The following is a 17740-nucleotide window of genomic DNA, read 5'->3' as shown; positions in this document are numbered from 1 at the left end:
ACGCATAATGTTTCTCTTGATAACAACTGATATGCATTCTTGACGTTTCAAGTGGCCACAATCGTCAAATAGTCAGCTTTCACATCTTACGATTGTGAATAAAAAGCTACGTTTTCTGATTACCCCATATAGTAAAATCGTAGAGTTTTTGCAGGTTTTAAGCGTACTGTCGTATAAAATTTCTGTTAACACACTTCAGGCTCGTTCGTAATTAATGATCAGTTTTCATTCAAACAAGATGTTCACAATTTTAGCTTCGCCATTCAAACAGCTACGCTCTAGTCTGTTGTGTATCTGTGACCCTAGACGATTATTTTCATGCGCTTCCAGTCGTTTGGATTTTTTTTTTTTTTTACTTTATTGAGTTTCGACACCTCCCTAAGGGGGCGGGCTGGCAGCAGCTTAGTACGTCGCTCTTCAGCCTACAGAATTTGTTTAAAAAAAATGAAGATAATAAATAATAAAAGTAGGCAGTAAAATCGGTGACTTAAATGGTAAAATGGCGGAAAATTGTGGAACTTAAAACAAATGGTTGGTGATGCTAATAACATACACAGGAAGCAGACAGGTAAAATTATAGACAGCCTGTCGTTTGAAGAGTACGGACTACTGAAGTTTATTGAGACGACTTGTCGGAGTAAGAGTATGTTAAGCATCTAGCCCACTACTGTCAACAAAATGCTGAAACTGTGAAGTTATAGTCAAACCGCAGGTTTATTAACACACACACACACACACACACACACACACACAGACGAACAGTATTCAATTATTTCGCACGCAATACGAATCTGGGAATGAAGAGCGTGCCAACTGCGCTTCCTGACGCCTGCTGTTGGCGGGTTCTACGTAGTTACTCTGTTACTGCACAGATGGCGGGCAAATCCTTGCATGGGGTGTGACGAAAGGCAACTGCCGCTTGCGCTTGCCGTCACACGGAAGTGGAACAGTGGTAGGTGAAATACACTCGTCGTTTCTCGTACATCAGAAGAATATTGCAAATTCTGCGACTTCTGAAGAGTTTGCTGACCATGACAACATTGGATTTCGACTGATAAGGCCCATAAGCACAGTTCGAGGTATTTATCATGTCATGTCATTTAACTATACTAACGTAAATGCGTTATATACGTTTCCCATGGCTAAAAAGAAGACAGCTTATTTACAAATACAGGACCGTCAGCGTAAACTATAGTTTAATATTTTCCGTCGTGTAAACGTTCCTTATTACTTTTCCTGACAGATACATTAGAAACTGTTTACTGTACACGTCCTGGTTTCCGATACATAACCTATACTAAGCATTAATTTAGTGTTAAAGATCCATCGTTTTGTTTACGAGTATAACAGGCGAATAAATTGTCAGTTCTCTTCTTGCCTGACACCTCGTTTAATTTAAGAATGTTTGAATTAGATTAAATTATTTCTCTTTGGAAACAGTTGTTGACGTTTGGTTAATCCAAACAAATATTGCTTTGTTTTTATACATAAAAATTAAATACGTTACCGATAGGTTTCTAGAAGTATACTTTTTTGACGTAACTTTCTTTTTGAAACCGCAGTTTGATTAGCGAACACATCCTCACGTGGTACAGCGTTGTTTACTGACGCTCTGAAATGAATGGCAACGTTTAAATAAAGACAGCATTATTACAGAAATAAAGGATTATTATTATGGTAGCAGATTAATGTTTGCACTCTAATAGGATAATCCACTTTGCTTTAGTTCAACACTATAGTAAACTTTTGTGAGAGTGCACCTCAAAAGAAGGATACCGTATGGATGGAGTTCGTCAGTGACTTATCTGGCATATCAAAATATCGTGTTTACCGTAATATTGTCAGTTCGCAGCTGTTGGTCTGCGTCACGACTTGAAATACAGTGGCGACTTGCTCTCATCGCGACTGATGAGTTAGCACTTATATCGATGTCGCTCTGGTTGCGCGATATTTATAAAGGCGCGCACAGCATTTAGTATCCAAAATTCTAATCCAGTTTTTTTTCTATATTTAGCGAAAAGATGGGCCTACTATGAAAGTCAACCACTAAAAGACTAAAAACCAGAAGCATATGCCTAGTCCAAAAATTTTATCTTCACAATACTTCATTAAAGCGTTCGTGTGACTTCAGGATCATAGAGAGAAGACCACAATTATTCAACACTGAACTGTTTCCGAAGCGGATGTATCTTTCTTTAACCATGTGTAGTGGACTAGCACAGTTTCAGCAAAGTCTACCGGATGAAATATTCTGAAGGACAGTAATATCTAGTACTTGTGCATTACAAATTTCGGTTTACGAAGGTAGTGTACCATCACTGTGTTTATGGACTGGTATTTCAGATCATTTGAGTTAACTACTTTCTTCCTACAGACGCGTCGATTCCTAGTTCGATTTGACAAGAGAGTGATTGGGTCTGAAGGAGGAAAAGCAACAGATCAAACTTGCGACTGGCAAGGCTAAGTTCCAATATAATGCGAGAATGAGATTTTTCTATGCCCTAGCTGTCTGAAGAGGCTTTCAACATCACACATTCAGCAACCAAAATAAAGTGTTTATTTTCGTGAATTACATTAAACAAAACTATTGTAATGTCTTTAATTCAGCAAGCAGCAATGCAGATGAAGTGACTAGACCAATCGTGTAAAATTTGCTGTAAACTGTGGAAGTGCTCTAAATTTTTCATATGACTTTCTTTCCAAACTTTACCACCAGAATAGGTCATTGACACTGTTAAGAAGTATACCTTCCATATAGATGAAACCAATGTGGGTGAGGACTTGCGAATCCTTTCCTTTGCCCATGAAAGGAAACACCTTGGCTAGATATTCAGTTTTCACCTTAACTAACCACTAATAACAAACTGGGAGCTTCAACTTTTACAGCTATGAACTGAAAGTGAACTGCAGAAGTCCAACTTTAATTACCGTATTGTTGTGGTTTGCAAAGTTATGCATAGCACAGCGAAGTGCATTGGCTGCCAGCGCGGATCGCTTGGATTCTTTATCTTTAAAAAAATTAGCCTTATGAGTAATAACTGCTTTAATTTAGCATTTATCTTCAAATTCTCGGAGCAAGCGTCGTTTAAAGAGATGCCATTCTTAAAAGTGATAAAACACGACTCCTGGAATCCTTGATGCCCAGGGACCACCTAATAATATTTAGGACGTGTAATGTTTGGTAGTCCATGAAATGAACTGCCAGGAATATTTTTCCATCTATATAATATTGTGCAACCAACACTCATGTAGGCCTTCTAACAAGACGCGCGAGAAACGTCAGAGAAATATTTCCGAGACGCCGCATGCAGTTGCGTGCACTGAGGATGATAGTTGTGGGTGCCTTTAGAAATCTTAAGAAAAGCCATGCCTCCTAACATCCGCGATACGAAATGCTCGTGAGTTCAGTCAAATCATTTTTAGCGTGTAACGGGGTTTCTGCTCCTTATTATCTATTACAAACGCGCTTGGCAGCGACAGTAGCCTGTTTCCTAATTTTGAACAAGTCTGGGAGGTGTGAGTCATGGCCACTGGGGAGATGAATCATGCCCTGACTTTAATTAACGTGATAACTGCAATCTTCTCTGGTGTGCGTGAGTACATCTCGCGTCACTGAGTTCGTTCCACTCATGTTGCTCTTCGTTAATTTTCCATAGTTCTTGGTTGCCATCATTAACTTTGAAATCTACGATTTCACAGACTGTTCGGTTCTCGTCGCCGTAATGAGTATGACGTACGAGAGGCGTTCAGTAAATAATGCAAAATTTTTTTCTGAAAGCAGGTTGGTTGTATTCAGTGTTCCAATACATTTTGTTACTCCATTTTTTTGGTTGCGAAACCCCACCTTTCAACATGATCTCCGTCAATACGGTGGCCTTACCCACGCCACTTTACTTACTGGTAGGACCTGTATGCCCGCTTAGTAGCACTCTACAGGTCGACGGCGGTACTATCATCTTGCTTCATCAATAACCTTCCTATCGTCCAGGTATTGTCCGCCCCCGGTAGCTGAGTGGTGCCGGCACGGTAGCTCAGCGTGTTCGGTCAGAGGGCTGCGTGCTCTCTGTAATAAAAAAACTGAGTCAAAGAATCAACGATCAACTTGAACGGATGTCTTGTGACGTCCGCCCAGACCAAACGCAACTAACTACATCGAACAAAAAAAAAAGTGGTCAGCGCGACAGAATGTTAATCCTAAGGGCCCGGGTTCGATTCCCGGCTGGATCGGAGATTTTCTCCGCTCAGGGACTGTGTGTTGTGTTGTTCTCATCATCATAATTTCATCCCCATCGACGCGCAAGTCGCCGAAGCGGCGAAAGACTTGCACCCGGTGAACGGTCTACCCGCCGGGAGCCCCTAGTCACACAACATTTTATTTATCCAGGTATTGCTTCCCGCGGAGTGCATCCTTTACTGGGCCACATGACTGGAAGCCTGAAGGCGTGAGATTCGCGCTGTGGGGGGGATGAGGAGGAACAGTCCGGTCCATTGTAGTTTTGAGAGATCCTCTCGGCTGCGCAGATACGTGTGAGACATTACGTTGTCATGGAGAAGAAGTTAGTTTGCATTTTTGTGGCGACACATACGCTGAAGTCGTTTCTTCAATTTCTCAGTGTGGCACATAACACGTCAGAGTTGATCGTTGCAGAATGAGGGAGCACATCAAACAGAATACTCCCTTCAGAGTCCCAGAAGACTGTCGCCATGACTTCACCAGCTGTGCTTGGAGCGGACCTCCGTTACACACGCCATTTTGAAGCCTGCGTACAGCGCCGCCACCTATCGGAAATTCATGAAACCATAGGGGCCGAAGGGGACTTTTCTACGATGTCCACAACTTCCGCATATTTTAACCAAAATTGACTGAGAGTATTGCATTGTTTATTAAACGCTCCTCTTAGTTACAGTAGTTATACTGATAGGCGAAGTCAATCATGAATAAAGCTTCAACCTGTGTCGTCACCGAAGTTCCGGCGAGGCTTGAGGGTGCATTTTTCGCGACATCTTTCAGTTATTCAGGCGCAAGCGATGTGCCCATACACACTGACCAAAGCTGTCCATGGCATTAGAGACAGCGTTGCAACACGCTCGCACGCATTGCAGTGTTATTTTGTGATCTACTGTGACGGTTCATATACACCTATACTCTGCAAGCCACCTGATTGTATGGAGGAGTGTACTTCAGGTACCACGACTGATTCGATCTTCCCATGCTCCATACGGGAATGGTGCGTAGCAAAAATGATTATCAATAAACTTCAGAATTAACCATAATTTCTCGTATTTTCTTGTGGTGTTCATTTCGAGAGACGTATGTGGAAGGAAGTAATATGCTGTACAGCTCTTCCTGGAACGTACCATTTCGGAAGTTCAATAGGAAATTCTCCGTGATGCACAACGTCTCTCTTGTAGAGTCTGCCAATGGAGTTTACTATGCATCTCCGTAACGTTCTCGCGCTGGCTAAGCGATCCCGTGACCCCGTGACAAAACGCGCCGCTCTTTGTCGGATCTTATCTCACTCTTCTATTAACACGATCTGGTAAGTGTCCCAATTGATGAATAGGACTCAACCATCGGTCCCCCAAGTGTTTTGAACATCACTTCTTTCCGGGTGGTTTTCGTACTATTACAAAATTGTTGAGGCTTTCGTGGCCACTTGTTGACAAACTGCCTGTTGGCTTCTGTCTCGGGTTCTTCGGCCGACGTTCATCTAATGATTTTTCTGACGTTTCGCCAGCACGAGTGGCTGGCATTGTCAAAGCTTCACCCTCCATTGCCGGTGGTGAACTGGAGCCGAGCTCGCGGGCGCAGACTATGTACCTGGCGCGCCAACGTCCGAGGGCTTCTCCGCGGTCATTTCCGGTGCGGTTCTCCTCTTGCTACCTGCGACGGTCGTTCGCTGCAGTACGGGAAGCCAGGATCCGTTGACCTTAAGGCTTTCCTCTTTCTTGTTCAAACTGTTCGCGTGTTTTTGTATTTCTACAGCTTCTCTGAACAAGCGCGTGTGATAGTGCTTCTCTACAGCCAGAACTTCCGTGTCGGCGAATTTTATTACGTGGTCGGTCTCATTCAGTGCGTGTTCTGCCACAGCCGATTTCTCCACCTGCCCCAACCTGCAATGTCGCTTATGCTCGTTGATCCTGGTGTTAATGGATCGTCCGGTCATTCCGACATAAACTTTTCCGCATGTGCATGGTATGCGGTATATTCCCGACATTGCAAGTGGGTCTCTTTTCTCCTTCGCCGATCTAAGACACTCTTTGATCTTCCTTGTCGGTTTGAAAATCGTCTTTACGCCATGTTTGCGCAATATACGGCCGATTCTGTCCGTCACTCTGGGAATGTATGGCAGAAAGGCCGTACCCGACATTTCTTTTTCTGGTTCCTTACTTCGCCGAGTGTTTGGCTCTGTTACACTTCTAATATAATTTTTGGAGTACCCATTGCTCCTCAGGACAGTTTCCAGGTGTAGCATTTCTCGTCTGAGGTGTTGCGGCTCACATATTCGTCATGCTCTCGTTACGAGCATACTAATTATGCCTCTTTTCTGGCTCGGGTGGTGGTTTGACAGTTTGTGCAGGTATCGGTCCGTGTGTGTCGGTTTTCGATACACGCTGTGTCCCAGATTTTCGCCGTCCCTTGTGACCAGCACATCTAGAAATGGCAGTTTCTTGTCCTTTTCTACTTCCATGGTAAATGTTATGTTGGCATGGAGGCTGTTCAAGTGTCTTAGGAAGTCACCGAGCTGTTCTTCACCATGGCTCCACACCACGAAAGTGGTGTGGTACAGGTACGTCGACACACACGGACCGATACCTGCACAAACTGTCAAACCACCACCCGAGCCAGAAAAGGGGCATGATTAGTACGCTCGTAACGAGAGCAGGACGAATATGTGAGCCGCAACACCTCAAACGAGAAATGCTACACCTGGAAACCGTCCTGAGGAGCAATGGATACTCCAAAAATTATATTAGAAGTGTAACAGAGCCAAACACTCGGCGAAGTAAGGAACCAGAAAAAGAAATGTCGGGTACGGCCTTTCTGCCATACATTCCCAGAGTGACGGACAGAATCGGCCGTATATTGCGCAAACATGGCGTAAAGACGATTTTCAAACCGACAAGGAAGATCAAAGAGTGTCTTAGATCGGCGAAGGAGAAAAGAGACCCACTTGCAATGTCGGGAATATACCGTATACCATGCACATGCGGAAAAGTTTATGTCGGAATGACTGGACGATCCATCAACATCAGGATCAACGAGCATAAGCGACATTGTAGGTTGGGGCAGGTGGAGAAGTCGGCCGTGGCAGAGCACGCACTGAATGAGACCGACCACGTAATAAAATTCGCCGACGCGGAAGTTCTGGCTGTAGAGAAGCACTATCACACGCGCTTGTTCAGAGAAGCTGTAGAAATACAAAAACACGCGAACGGTTTGAACAAGAAAGAGGAAAGCCTTAAGGTCAACGGATCCTGGCTTCCCGTACTGCAGCGAACGACCGTCGCAGGTAGCAAGAGGAGAACCGCACCGGAAATGACCGCGGAGAAGCCCTCGGACGTTGGCGCGCCAAGTACATATAATCTGCGCCCGCGAGCTCGGCTCCAGTTCACCACCGGCAATGGAGAGTGAAGCTTTGACAATGCCAGCCACTTGTGCTGGCGAAACGTCAGAAAAATCATTAGATGAACGTCGGCCGAAGAACCCGAGACAGAAGCCAACAGGCAGTTTTCGTACTATTCGTTTTACTTGGCCATTCCACTGAAGGTCGCTCCGGATGCTTACTCCTAGATATTTTATGGCAATTATTGGTTTCATAAATTTGTCACCAATAGTGAAACTATATGATCAATTGTACCCCAATTTAGATTGTATTTTGCGAGCGAAACTATGGCTGTGTTTCCCGAAAATGTTTTTCTCACAGCGTCAGATAATATTTCTTTTTATTTTGATACCATACCACTTAACAAAAGTTAGTTTATCCGTAAGCAGGTTTTTCGTCTTTCTCTCTTTCTTTTTTTGTCTGCACCTCATTCACCCTTTCACGACGGTGGAATTGAGATACAACAAAAAGGATGTCATTGGTGTGAACAGTTGCTCAGCCCACTATATTTACTGTCAGTAAATGGAAGAGAGGCGTAAGGTACGAGGATAAAGGAGCACACATTGAATCCCGAGGACAAGCTTATGTGGCCATTGTGGTAATCTTATGCCACCACTCACTCAGCTGCAAGTCGGACAGAGAGGGGCACCTCTCACAGTAGATGGATCCTAAAAACCTCCATTTACCTCTGACCTACACCTCAGTCTATTTTGAATCTTATACATTTCTTGAAATTGCTTTTAATTCTTAGCTTAGTGAGTGTAAAACGGGAGCCACAATGACAGCGGGGTGGGTGCACATTATGGAGGAAATGACCATGAGTCAGCCAAGTATGGCCAATGTGGAGACAGCGAAGTATGGTAGAGTCCTCGGTAGAGGCCTGCATGGAGGACCTCCACAGATTAATAGTCTCCTTTATAACCCGTATTTTGTTTGATAAAGTTAGAGTGAGCCATTCTGTGTTCCAGCCAACTAAAAGTTTTGCGATGGGAACTGACCCTCGCTCCAGATGAAGTTAAAGCTGGCAAGGATATGACGCTGACAATTCGCTGGTAGGTGCTTGATCATTTGCTTGTGGATGCGGTGTGGCCCTGGGGCTGTATCAGGGCAGTGGGCGAAGACCCTGATGAATTCCTACTCAGTGAATGAAGTATTATATAGCTCCAGGTGGTGTTTAGTAGAAGACAAATGCTTTCCCTCCAGCCGCTGTTTTCGGACACGAAAGGCAGGTTAATAATGATCAGATGCTAACACTTGAGCATAGTGCAGAGAAAAATGTTTTGCGACAGCGTCTGAGTCAGTGTACACAGTGCCCTTCAAGGTAATACCAGCTACACCTGCAGGTGTCTAGTATCCATAGATATGTCTGATCTTAGCCCACACGTGCTAGCGAGAGGTATGTTTGTTTGTTTTGTTTTTGGGTGCAAAAACAACTTGGGTCATACGCGCCCATGTCAAAACTGTACAACACGAAGACAGAGAGGAGTTAAAAAACGACTACATCAATCCCAATGGACATAAAAGAAGACAGCTAAAATGGGGCCGTGGAGAAAGGTCTATAAAATACATCATAGAGACACGGAGGTCCAGTACTAAAAATTAAATCGCCTTCGCCATATTGCTACGACTGATAAAAAGTAAAATGCGGTCGCCAGCCCACGTGTCATTCACTAAAACAGCCGATAACTCAAGACGGCAAACCCAAACAGGAATGTAAATAGTTAAAAACTGGGCATACCACCAGGAAATGGTGGACAGTTAAAACTTGGGGGCAGTGTGCACAAAATGGTGGGGGAGCGCCACTTAACAATTTATGATGGCTAAAAAGGCAGTGCCCAATACGCAGCCTAGTTAAAACGACATCCACCCTGTGGGAGGGCAGAGAGGAGAGAGGTATGTAATCTGATGGTTGAAGCACAGGATCACTTCCTATCTTTTTATTAGGTAGTGGACCCAGGTACGAAGCCACGTAAAGGCAACGAGGTGCTCCATCAATGAGTGCTGCTTATGGTATTGGAGAGCCTGCCTACGATCTCGAATGGCCTCTGCAATTTCTGAGAACTGCCAGTGCACTGTCTTCTGTCGGCATGAGGCCCCGAGGAACAGAGGATTGCGAAACCAGCTGCTGAAAGAGTGACTGTTGTTGTGCTCTGGACTGACTCATCAGTATCTCCATACAGCAGGGAGTCAAGGTCGACAGCATCCCAGTCAGCACTGTTGTGATTCCCATCTGGGCAGGCATTCAGGGAAGTGACACTGAGGGAGGGACAGGGAGATCGGGAAATGGTCACTACCACACAAGTCATCATGGACCCTCCAGAGGATGGGTGGGAGAAGATGGGGGTTCAAGTGAAAAGGTCTGTGGCCAAGAAGGTTCTGTGTGCCACACTGAAATGTGTGAGGGTGCAAGTATTCACAAGGCAAAGGTCAAGTTGTGCCAGGAAATTTTCGAGATATTTACTGCAGCCAGTGACCACGGTTCCACCCCACAAGGGGTTATGGATGTTGAAATCACCCCAGATTAGGAAAGACGGGGAGAGCTTAGAAACCAATGCGAACAGTATGTTCTGAGACACTTCACCATTAAGACAAAGGTAAACATTGCAGATGGTAATGTCTTTGAAATACCCTTACCTTAACATCTACAGCCTCCAAAGGTGTAACATGTGGTATGGAGAATATTATTTTCAATGTACAGTGAGGCTAATGAAGGGACCAAGGGGGCAACTTTCGCCTTAGGGTCACCTGCTGCCACTGTTATGGCAGCAATATACATAGGTTCTGGGTTCCATTGTGTGGTGTGAACCAGGGTTCCAGTGGCCGCCAGAAGCTCTGCCTCAGCCACAGGAGTGGAACAGGCGGGATCTGATGGCGTGGAGGCCACTGGAATGTCCTTCTTGAAGGACTTTTTCTTGTCTTTTCTCTCCTTGATGGATTTTGATGACTGTGAGGGCTACTCTGAAACAACTCCAGGTAAAGAGGTTGATCATGAAGTGCTGCGACCAGCAGCCTGTTGCTCCGTCAGCCACTGGTTGGTGTCTGGTTGTAGACTGGCAGAACACTTGGAAGAAAGTACCCTGAGGAAGCCCTTCCTGGCGAGAGAAGCGAGAGGAAGGTGATTTGTCTCTGGCAAGGAGGTGGGCACCAATGTCTGGTGGGTGGGAAGCCATTGATCCCAAAGTAGGTGTAGGGGAAGCAGCAAGAGGGGAGCTCGTAACCATCATGAGGGCAGGCATGGTTGAACAGCCCTGAGTGCCCACTGTATTAGGTGTAATGGGCGGGAGTACTGTCACTGAAGGGGGCGATGTCATAGCTGTAGCTATGACATTATTTGATATGCTGTGTGCAGCCACTCACACTATGTCTTGATCTCTTGGAAATAGTTTGTCCAGTCTTGTATTCTTGAATTTTCGTTTCTCTCTCTGGGAAAGAGCACAAGCTGATGAGCAAGGAGAATGGCGCTTTCCAGGGGAGGTGCACAGGGAGTGCTCACATTATGGGAAATCGGGTAGGGGGGGGGGGGGCGAAGGCGAGGGGCATACAATTTGACATCGCATTGGTATACAATCACCTTGACCTTTTCAGACAATGAGTCGCTCTCAAAGGCCAAGATGAAGGCTGTGGTAGCAACCCTATTGTTGTTTGGCCCCCTATGTACACGACAGGCAGTGTACAACCCATGGCTCCAGGTTAGACTTACAGTGCGTGACAGTCACCGGTATGTCACCCATCTTGTTACAAGCGAGCAGCGCCTGTGACTGGGTAGGGGATGCCATTTTGATCAGAATTGACCCACTTTTCATTTTAGCCACTTGCCCAAACTTGTCTTCAAAGTTCTCCACAAATAACAAGGGTTTTGTGCCCAAGAAGGAATAACAATCAGTCCTTGTAAAAACCAAGTATTGTGGGGAGTATTGCTCCACTTGCCACTTAGCCACACATTCGTCCCATGGTATAGCCATGGAAGGGAGCATTTTAGGATCATATGGGGGGCCTTTGAAAAGTCCGTGCGAAGTCCGAGAGATGGCACCACCGGCGCGTATCGAGGTCATGTCTTGGAAAGAACGCACACCAAGTTTCAGCCATATTGGTCTATTTCTTTGTGTTTGGCATTTGTGTGAATCAAGGAAGTCGAGTGATTGTCAAAAATGGACGGAAAAGAATTTCGTGTGGTGATTAAACATTACTTTATGAAAGGCAAAACGCCTCAGGAGACTAAAGAGAAGCTTGATAAACATTACGGTGACTGAACCTTCGATTAGAACAGTTTATAAGTGGTTTCAAAATTTTCGGAGTGGTCATATGGACACAAATGGTGCTGAACGTTTCTGGACGCCCTGTGGAGGTTACGACTCCAGAAATCATTGATAAAATCCATGATATGGTGATGCATGACAGAGGAGTTAAGGTGCATGAGATTGCTAGTGCTATGGGCATATCGAATGAATGGGTACATAATATTTTGCATAAACATTTCGACATGAGAAAGCTATCCGCAAAATGGGTTGCGCGATTGCTCACGCTTGACGAAAAATGGAATCGTTTGAAGTGTTGCAAGGATGGTTTGCAGCTGTTCAGTAAGAATCCACAGGACTTTAAGCGTTGTTTCATCACTGTGGATGAAACATGAATACATTTTACTGTACTCCTGAGACCAAACAACAATCTAAACGATGGGTTACCAAGGGAGAATCCGCACCAAAAAAGGCTAAGACCATTCCTTCGGCCGGAAAGGTTATGGCGCCTGTCTTTTGGGATTCGCAAGGGATAATCCTCATTGACTATCTGGGAAAGGGTAAAACTATGAGGTGAATATTATTCATCATTACTGGTCCGTTTGAAAACCGAGCTGCAAGAAAAACGCCGGCTATTGGACTGCAAAGAAGTCCTTTTGCATCATGACAACGCACCAGCACACACCTCAGCATTTGTGGTCGCAAAATTATTGGAAATAGGATTCCAACTCGTTTCACATCCCCCCTATTCTCCAGACTTGGCTCCCTCGGACTACTATGTGTTCTCCAATTTGAAGAAATGGCTGGCGGGACAAAGATTTTATTCAAATGAGGAGGTGATTGCAGCAACTAATAGCTGTTCTGCAGACTTGGACAATTCCTATTATTCGGAAGGTTCAAATGGCTCTGAGCACTATGGGACTTAACATCTATCGTCATCAGTCCCCTAGAACTTAGAACTACTTAAACCTAACTAACCTAAGGACATCACACAACACCCAGTCATCACGTATTCGGAAGGGATCAACAAATTAGAACAGCGTTGGATGATGTGTATAAGTCTAAAAGGAGACTATGTCAAAAATAAAAAACTTTACCCCAAACACGTACGTAGTTTTTACTTTTGCACAGACTTTTCAAATGCCGTATCTCTCTGCATTGAAAGAGGACTGTCCTTTCATAGACACTGCTGAGGCTGTATGGACACCAGAATGAGATAACTTCATCCGCTTCATTGGCAGCTAATCCACCATGGTTCCACCCACTCCAAATGGGGGCTCTCACCATGGGTTCTATCAAGCCTCAGCAATGGCTACCTGGCCAGTAATCCATTGCTCGGAGTCCCTGTGCCCAGTCATGATGAGTACATACTCTTTGGCATACTTTGGGAGTTATCAGCTCCGACACCAATAGTGCGATCCTGTGTGGTTAGGTGGCTACCACCGTGCAGATACTTGACGACCCCCCACAATGGGAAGGCTACTGTGCTGGGTTTTGGGTGTATTACTGTATTAAAGGGAAGGGTACACAGATGGAAAGGCACGAAGGTGAAGTACTTGGGCAACCTTCCCTGCACGATCCGCACTTCTGAAGAATTTTGAAAATTGGTGGCAGGTCTAACCCAGCAGTTGGGACCATGTTTATTTAATGAACAGATGTGGAATACGCTGGAAGTGGAAACTTGAAGCCCGATCATAAACCATCTGATGGAGAAGCAGAAGGAGAAAGGGATAGGAGAAATAAAGCATGCAGCATGGAAAGGAAGTAATCCTGTAAAGGCTGAGGCCCTGTGGTAGCCAATCACGCACCCACAAGAGTTGAGCCCCCTGGAGAGTATGAACTTGTTTCACAAATGGACTAATGACCTTGTAGTTTCGTCCTTTAAACCCAATGCAACCAGCCAACCACGCTATCTGAGTTATTCAAATGTTCGACCGATGCAGTCACAGGGGGACTCTGAGTCTGAACATTTCTGCCTGCCATAGGTTGTTCTAGGCATCTGCGATGGATATCATACCTGAAATTTCATATTTCAGAGTCGCTTGATTTAGAGTTCCAAAGCTGAATGGAATGCATCATCAGTTTTTTACTTTTCAGAAATCCATACTGACAACCTCGTGAGTTGCCTGCATGTGTGCTTGTAACAGCCATTCTCTGGTCATAGCACGAGTATGGCTCAGAAAAACGTGGTCTGTTACTTTTCGGTTCTTGCGCGACTGTCAGTACCCTGTTTAATAAATAATGAGTTGGTGTCCTAGCTCTTTTCCGATTCTGAGAAACACTTCCTAGTTCCATCTGCTCGTTAATTGTGGATGTTAGAAAGGGCACAATCACCTTTGTCACCATTTTAGAGCCTTGGGGCAGTTGCCGTCCGCACCTGCCGCCATTGCTTTTCGAAGTACTGCAATAGCCAACCCGACAACCTTTTGAGAAAATGACATGGCAGTAGAATTTGCTTGTGTATTCTACCTGCATATCCTGTCTGATTCACATATGCTGTTTTTATCATCTTCCATCGGCTCATTTGAGAAGAGCTTAGTGGAAAAAATACTGTGCTTAGAGGAATTTTATTGTAGCACCACCAGCTCATCGGATAGCCGGCACAGCTTAGAGAGCCAAGAGTTTCTCCGTCACTAGACGGTACGGTTCTCCCCAGATACAGCGATTGTTTGCTGGCGCAGGTGCTGTTTCCAATGGATCTTCTAGGTTTGAAATAATTTAACTCTGCATCTCTCTTTGATACTTGGAAAGAAAAATTAAATTTCTATTCCTCTCCTATCATATATATCTGGATTCTTCTGGAGGAACCTGGTTTTGACTGTCAAATGGGAAAGCGGTTGCACTATGTAATCGATGAGTGTATTTTCTTAGTCGGTGTGTGTTTTATCTGTAGTCACAGAAGTAATTCTATGACAAAATGAAGCCTTTAATCGCATTAACAGTTAGCAGCAACTACTTCGGTCAATAGCTCCTCCCGGTTCGGGTTTTGCTAACGTTTTTAATCAAATGTTCCCGCAGTCAAAAATGGTTCAAATGGCTCTGAGCACTATGGGACTTAACAGCTGTGGTCATCAGTCCCCTAGAACTTAGAACTGCTTAAACCTAACTAACCTAAGGACATCACACACATCCATGCCCGAGGCAGGATTCGAACCTGCGACCGTTGCGGTCACGCGGTTCCAGACTGAAGCGCCTAGAACCACACGGCCACGCCGGCCGGCCCGTAGTCGTTGTGCTCTCTTTATCGGGCAATACTCTAAATTCGTCGTCTATACTGAAGAAGATGGCATTGTGGTCATTGCATTTGCGCACTGTTGAACTTTGAAGTTCGTTATCGGGGATAGATCTCGTGCAAGTATTTGATGTATATACCAGATTTGTTTCCCTGTATTCCTACCTCGGTGGTAACGATGTATTTATCACATAACTAAATTTTCGCTGTTGTACACCTCATAATTAGAACCACTGTTGTCACTTCGGCATTTATATGGTTTCTTGGCGAAGTGAAAAATCAGAAAAAATCATTGTTTCTTAAGTACGGTTTCTGAAAGCACGTACCATCTCCTCCCAGTTCCTCACTAATGTTTTGTTCTTCGGCCATAAACAAGTCACCGCGTACACTTCGAGTTTTAAAATTCGAATACCACGCGAGAATGTCTAGTATGAATTAAACGCATGGATGCGGACTGCGTGAGATTAGGGTTTACAGGTCTGTGTACTTTCATTAAGTCTGTATTATATTGGGAAATCTAACAGTTTGTCTCCTGGGAAGTACTTGCCTGATTAGTTAAAACGAGAACTGTACATTTGTTAGCACGCTGCACACGTTCAACGTCACACAATCATTGTCGTGAGTTACAAAAACGTGATGGTTGATCCTTCAGGATTCCAGCCACATACTACGCTTTGCCATGCACCCCACAGTATCTTGCCGATTATAGGTGTAGACAGCAGATGCAGAGATTATGTCTTTATAATTTTGGGCTTATTTGTGTCGTCTGGTAGATTTACGGCTACGACTTCACTGTTTGTCGTCGTTTGCGTAAATACGAGCTTCGGTACATTTTTCAGAATTCACTGAGTTTCTCTTCATCTATCCCAGTGTTAGTGCTGCTAGAGATGATTGATACGGCCGTTATTGACTCTTATTCGCAGCGTCTTCACTATTTTATGTATGATGTGTAGATCGCTGTGAGGTTCTGGCATTTGAAATATCTCCTAGTGTGTGCCTGTTATAGTCTGGTATTCAGTTGTAGTTTCGAGTGGTGACTGATGAGGAAACTGTTCCCCTTCTGTGTAGGTTTCAGATCACTGTTACCATGTGGCAGGCGCGTTAACTGCGCCGCATTCTGCAGTCCGGATCCCTTTTACCTCAGGTGCAGTTCTTCCAGACATTTCTTCATCCCTCTTGTGGATAGTAACTTAAATCTTCGTATTTGCAAATCGGTAATTATGAGAACTAATTGAATCATTAGAGTATTCAATTAAAAGATTAGTTTGGTACAGCATTAGCCACTTTCGGTTGTGTTTTAATTCTGCAGGACCACATTGACAGTATTAGTAGTACTCTATTTTATCGTGTGTGGAGGGTATCTGACAAACTGCAGTCATACTCAACATGTATAGCCAACCGTTGTCGCCTTGGTATTGCACAAAGTCAGTTTCTATGCCTCATAAAAGCGATATGATTTTGGTTATCTGCGCGTAGCAATACGAAGAACCGCGTTTTCGACAGTTAGTGTTTGTGGCACCTATCCATAATCGGTTCAGGTAGCTCCCTTTTCAGCAGCATATTATACGTGGCGCAGACGCTGCCTCTTTCTCATATTGCAAGTCAGAAGAGCTGTTTCTATTCGACCCCAGAGAACACTGGAATCTCCTACTAGTCAACGAAGCTGAATGAAGTCAGAGTTGTGTAGGATATTGTTCTTTGCTGGATAGATTTTATTTCTGATGAGAGGCCACACAGTCCGGAACCGCGGAACTGCTACGGTCGCAGGTTGGAGTCCTGCCTCGGGCATGGATGTGTGTGGTGTCCTTAGGTTAGTTAGGTTTAAGTAGTTCTAAGTTCTAGGGGACTGATGACCTAAGATGTTAAGTCCCATAGTGCTCAGAGCCATTTGAACCATTTTTGAGAGGCCACATCTGTCAGTAATGCCTATGTCGGCCATAGCCCATAGTCACATTCCTCTGGGAAGCTTTTTATATTCTGTAAGGTGTGTCGTTAGAAGTTCAAATTGGTCCTGTCCTCTACTTCACCTGCCGAAATGAATAAAACGTTCATTTTCACAGTTGGTGTATCTGGAGCCGTGCCTCAGATTGTAGGCAAGGGATTTTGATGGTACGCTGGGTGGCTGGTTAAAACATTTTTGTGTAGTAATCAGCTAGTTTTATGTACCCGCAGTGGCTTTTTGGTCAGTCATCTTTATTTCCTTTTCCATGCTACATCTGAACGGATTGTTCGTTATGATGTTAGTAAGAACTCCGGTAACAGCTGGTAAAATTGTTCATTAAATCATAACCGGTTTTGCGACCTGAAGCCACATCATCAGGTGCAGTCTACGTGGTGAAATGCAAATCATGGCGTCACCACATGTTGTGGATATTAAAATTAATAAAGGATTGTCTAAATTATACTCACAACCTTAAAAGATCATAGGCATACCCATCCCTCCCAGTCAGAACTTACTATTCAGTGAATATCGTCAATAATATGGCGAGCGAAAGGTAAAGAAGACGTGCTCCGTTCTTTAATATCTGTATGCATGTAAAAAGAAAAAAATATTTTATAGAGGGGGAGTCCACGCTAAAAATTTTTCAAAAGGTGCCGGATTGGCGATAAAAAATTGTCACTGCTAACACGATTAGTCGCGGCACTATCCAAATTACTGCGTGGAA

The 17740-nt window shown here is 44.4% G+C and overlaps 1 protein-coding gene across 1 annotated transcript in view; it reads left to right on the top strand.

The window, feature by feature from the left end:
- Positions 1-238: 238 nt before the first annotated feature.
- The window catches only part of LOC124556233, a 345372-nt gene continuing 327870 nt past the window's right edge, over positions 239-17740 (top strand). The window contains exons 1-2 of the mRNA XM_047130222.1: positions 239-281; positions 873-1079. Of these exons, the coding sequence (XP_046986178.1) occupies positions 239-281; positions 873-1079 (250 nt within the window). The remainder of the gene's footprint in view (positions 282-872; positions 1080-17740) is intronic.

The sequence above is a fragment of the Schistocerca americana genome, chromosome X (assembly GCF_021461395.2).
Source record: "Schistocerca americana isolate TAMUIC-IGC-003095 chromosome X, iqSchAmer2.1, whole genome shotgun sequence".
Lineage (NCBI taxonomy): Eukaryota > Metazoa > Arthropoda > Insecta > Orthoptera > Acrididae > Schistocerca > Schistocerca americana.
Note: the sequence above shows the minus strand (reverse complement) of the source record. Positions and strands in the feature narration are given on the sequence as shown.